This window comes from Corylus avellana, chromosome ca10, assembly GCF_901000735.1.
Source record: "Corylus avellana chromosome ca10, CavTom2PMs-1.0".
Lineage (NCBI taxonomy): Eukaryota > Viridiplantae > Streptophyta > Magnoliopsida > Fagales > Betulaceae > Corylus > Corylus avellana.
In genome coordinates this window covers 10,654,384-10,659,547 of record NC_081550.1, presented here as the reverse complement: position 1 = coordinate 10,659,547, position 5,164 = coordinate 10,654,384, and the positions used below count along the sequence as shown (strand labels likewise).

Genomic DNA, 5,164 nt, shown 5'->3' with positions numbered 1-5,164 from the left:
ATTTTGTTTTATTTTGTATTCATAAACCTTATGTAATGATTGATCATACGATTCATATTAATAATATCATCATTTTTTTGTTACTTAAGTTATCATTAACTTATCAACAATATCATCTCATGCTATCAATTCCAAATTTCCAACGACACTGTGAATACTTAATTTGTGGCTATAGGAGTAATAGGACATTAGTTAATTTGTTATTGTCAATTTTAAATTTATAATGTTAATCATTTCATTTGGGATTATTCTAACCACATTGTCATTGTATATGATATGAATTATATGTATCGATATGATTATATTAATATATGATTAAGTATCATGATTTTCATTTAATCATATGATTAATAATTTAAATTGTCTATTCAAGTTTCAACTATCATTAATTATTTGATCATTTAAGATACTCAGTGGTTAGGTCATTTAAGATATAACCATAATCATAGATACTTATAATCATAGATATAATTATATATTGTATACAAATTAATTATTGTTACTTAACAAATAATAAGTAATATACTATATAAGTTACTTTTTATTATTATTATTATTATTATTATTATTATTATTATTATATATAAAAAATAATAATAATAACTATATTTATTAATTCATATGTATATATAATAAATATATACGAGCCGTGCTAATAAGCAAGTCGAGCCCTTATATGAGTATGTTCGCGAGCTTTAAACGAGCAAGTCGGGTTTTATACGGGTTTGTATCGTTTAATAATCGAGTTTAATTTTGTATCCATGAGCGGCTCATTTAATAATCGAGTCGCGTACGGGCCGAGCCCGAAAGGGCTCACGGGTAGCTTTGTTTGTACAACTACAAAGCGACGTTCATGTATTCGGTGGCTCTGATCATTCGGCTCCCCATAGAGACACCACCGCAGACCCAAGAGAATCCCTTAGCTCCCTAAGTCTAACCCGAAATTTGTCCCTCCACACTCAAAATCCTGGTTCCGCCCCTAGGTCTAATTAGATGCTGATTGTTAGCTTTCTTGTTTGCTGCTGCAATCTAATTAGATGCTTCCATAGTCAAACCCCAAAGTTGACTGACGGTTTTGTTTGGGCCTACAAGTTATCTTATCTTAACATCTTGGGCCTATAATATAATATTACTCTAACTTGACTTACTGTTTTACTGAGCTGTTTCGCACATGCTGAGCTGTTTCGCACAGGCGTGGTAGTTGGCCCAACTTCCATTTCCATCAATAAAAAGGGCTACTGCAAAACGGACCTCACTATGGTCCTGGGAACAAACTCAACAAAGGTTGAGGTGGGGATCCTTTTATCTCCTTATCTTTTATTTTGTTTTGTTTTCCTTTCCTTTTTTTTCTTTTTTTTTTCTCTCTTTTGATCATTCCTGAAGAAAGAATTTTAACAGGCAAAAAAATGAACAAAAAACATTTTGATATTTCTTTTGATGGGTTTCTATGAACTTTTCTTGCAGGATATATAGTTAAGGTAGGCTGGAACTTCACTATAGGAACCAAAACATCAATATCTAAGAGAAGTGGAACTGGTAAGAAGTTGCAATTAATATTTGGTATCTGATTTTAATGCCACGTATTTTTGCTTTGATTTGGTTCCACTTGAAGTAGTCATGCCATATTTTTTACCGGAAACTTCACTTAATCCTTCTAAATTTTCATCACTTTTACAATTACTCTCTCAAAGTTCAAAAACTCTCAATTTAGTGTATTAAACTTCTAATTTTTTTGCAATGTCTTTCAACCGTTAGGATTTTCTAATAAATCATAACGGAGGAGTGTTAAAATTACAAGAATACCCCAAATTTTGTTTTTTGAAAAAAAAAAAATTTTAAAAAAATTACAAAGATTCCGGTATTGGTCAAAATTTAATGAAATTTGCAAAAATACCAACGTACACTTTATCTCTTTGCAACTTTTTTTAATAAAAAAATTGGATATTTTGGAAATTTTGACAAGAGTTAATAGAAAAACCTAACATAATAGTGACATTGCAAAAAATTAGTAATTCGATACACCAAATTAAGAGTTTCTGAACTTTGGGAGAATAATTGTAAAAGTGATGAAAATTCAAGACGTTAAATAAAGTTTCTCCTATTTTTTATTAACAAAATCAAAGCATTTTTCATATCAAAAGTAAAGAAGATAATTGCCAATATATACATTCGTCTTATTCATATTAAGGGCAAAATAGACCCTATACCATAGGCTACCATGAGCTTAGAAAACCTTATTTTTGTTAGTCTCAAAAACTCATGCTCTTGTTTGGGAAAATGTTACTCTCATAATCTTTTAAGTTGATATTTTCCTCTATCCGTTTTTAAGAGAATTGTGTCTAAAGTATTTCCTTTCTTTATTTTTCTCGTTTGTTTTGGTCATTGACGAAGAAACGACTTTAGGATGTCAAGAGAGAAGATGGAAGAAAAACAAAATATGGATATAGTTCAAGGAGAAGAAACTCATACAATTGATGTTGAACCCTTGGTATCTTCGATAGAAAAAATGATGTCCCAGGATTTGTTCATGTCACCTAATCGTTGCATCTTCAAAACTCCAATCGCACTCTACAGGCAAAATGAAAGAGCTTATATCCCCGATGCATTTTCGATTGGGCCTCTCCATCATGGAAACCCAATTTTGAAAGCTACAGAAACAATTAAAGCTAAATATTTACAAAGCCTTCTCAAAAAATCAAGGTCTCCAAATACAATGCTGGGAGATATGATCAATTACATCAAAGCTTTCGAGGGAGAAGCTCGTGAATGTTATGCTGGACCCATTCATTATAGCTCAGAAGAATTTGTGAAAATTTTGGTAATTGATAGTTGCTTTATTATTGAGCTATTCCACAAGAATGATGATGAATGCGAGAAAGAAGTAGAAAATGACCCTATTTTTAGCACGCCTAGTATGCTTGAAGTTCTAGACCATGACTTGATATTGCTAGAAAACCAAGTACCTTGGAAGATACTTGAGCGTTTGTTCAGCATGAGCATCGGCCCTATATGCAAGAAGACCCTAATTCAACTTGCCATTAAATTCTTTCGTAACGTATTCTCGTTCAGGATATCTCATCAACTTCGAGACATCAAACATATTCCTGACCTGTTTAAAAAATTGTTGGTTTCGTCAATTGAAGTAGACAAATTAGGAAAGAAAATGCCATACAGATGGGAAACCGTGCCTTCTGCTACGCGTCTCCTAGAAGCTGGAATCAAATTTAGAAAGAGCAAGTCTACAAATATGTTGGGCATAAAATTTAGCAATGGCGTCCTCGAAATTCCTCAAATAAGAATTCATGAGATCACAGAAACATTTATCAAGAATCTCATCAGCTTTGAGCAATGCTACCCCAAAGGCGATGATAGGATCACTTCATATGCCATACTCCTCGACAACCTCATTGACACTACTAAGGACGTGGAGATACTTCGTGAAAGAAATATCCTTTCTATCTGCTTGACTCCAGAGGATGCGGTCCAATTCTTCAACAAGCTTTACCACACCACTTGTGTTAAGAGCTTCCATTACGTAGCTCTTTGCAGGGAATTAAATGAACATTGTCAAAAGAGATGGCCTAGATGGCGAGCACCACTTGTGCGCAGGTATTTCAACACTCCATGGGCTGGTCTTTCCACAGTAGCAGCTGTTACCCTGCTCATCCTCACCTTCTTACAAACTTTATTCACTATCATTAAAAAATAAATCTCGTGAAGCTTTATGTAATTGGTTAGTTACGATTGTTACTATGTTGGTTTGTCTTATTTTTTATTGTGTTTGTTTGTCTTATTAGTCTGTATTAATGTTGTGTTCAATTAGAGAGTTTGTGAAGTGTAAAAATATTCTTACTTGTAATCGCAGTAAGCAAATTACAGCACCTTCTGTTTGCTTTAACCTTTTTGGGTTCGGGTGCATTGCTTTTTTACTTTTTACTATTTTTTGGTAGATAAACTCCTAGTTGCACTTCTTTTCCTATAGGTAAAGAATTCCTTCTTCTTCTTCTTTTTTCTCTCTCTCTCTAGAAGTTTGACATTTTTAACAGTAGAAGTGTTAGCTAACATGTGCATCTTCTCAATGCAAGAAATTTCGTAACTTTTAAACCTTAACAAAGCTTGTCTTGTCAATTTTTTATCATAAATGTCATTTTTCCATCTTTCATTCTTTAATAGCTTTGTTTCCTTTCAGTGGTTATGAAAGGAGGCAACCTCTTGCTTTTATCTTCCCCCTGGGACAGGGTGGGGGTAGTTGAAGGAGGTACAACCAACTTAATCTTACCAAGCTATGGGCTAAAGTTTTCAAACTGCATTACATTTTAGAGTTTATTTGGGTTTGAATTAGGAAATATAATTCAAACTTTAAAAAAGAAACCTCATTTTCAAACTTTTTTCAAAATGCAATTTTAAAATTTTTTAACTCAAAAAACTTAAATAAGTGTTTTTTTTTTTTTACCAAACAGACTTATAGCTAGGGTTTGAAATTACATTAAAGAGGGTAAAAAGTACTTTTAATACCTAAAAAGTTATGTCAAAAAAAAGTTGGCATGTTTGGTAAAAAATTTTAAAAGTACTTTGACTTTTTTATTCAAAAATGATCAAAATTCACTTCTGGGAAAAATTTAAAAATAATTTTTTTTTTTCTAAAAAGCTCTTTTTTACTTTAAAAACTCTACTTCCCGACGCAATTTTAAACATGCTCTTAGTTTTACTTGATGCAATTGTTTATGTAATAAAAATGCTTTTACCATATGTTAGTCAAATGTTACAGTGAACTTGGGCATGTTTTGAATTGTGTTTGAAAAATAAAGTTTTTAAGTCAAAAAATATTTTTTGACAAAAGGTTCATTTTTAAGCTTTTGTCAAATGTGTTATGGCAATTTTTAGGATTTTTGGATCCTTAAAAGTACTTTCAATTTTTTTTACCAAACGAGTATTTTTTTATTCAAATGAACTTTTAGAGTGTTAAACGCACTTTTAGGTCTCTCAAATGCACACTCAAACATGCCCTTAGTAATTGTGCTTGCTATATTCGAAATATGTCCGATATAGCCAGCACTAGATGATGTGCTTAAGAAATATTTCTCTAATGGAAGCTATCCATGTACATTGTACATCGTGAGTGGTAGCTCTAGAGAAGTACTCCCTTATTTTCTCGAAATTTCAG

General features: G+C 32.0%; 1 protein-coding gene across 1 annotated transcript; it reads left to right on the top strand.

Moving 5' to 3' along the window:
• The first annotated feature begins 2,437 nt into the window (after positions 1–2,437).
• LOC132162921 (UPF0481 protein At3g47200-like) lies at positions 2,438–3,709 on the top strand. Its single transcript, XM_059573132.1, has one exon. The coding sequence runs from the start codon at positions 2,438–2,440 to the stop codon at positions 3,707–3,709; it is 1,272 nt and encodes a 423-aa protein (XP_059429115.1).
• Positions 3,710–5,164: the final 1,455 nt, after the last annotated feature.

What these genes read in the sequence shown, in the direction of transcription:
- LOC132162921 (XM_059573132.1), top strand. Translation starts at nt 2,438, where the DNA reads ATGGATATAGTTCAAGGAGAAGAAACTCATACAATTGATGTTGAACCC.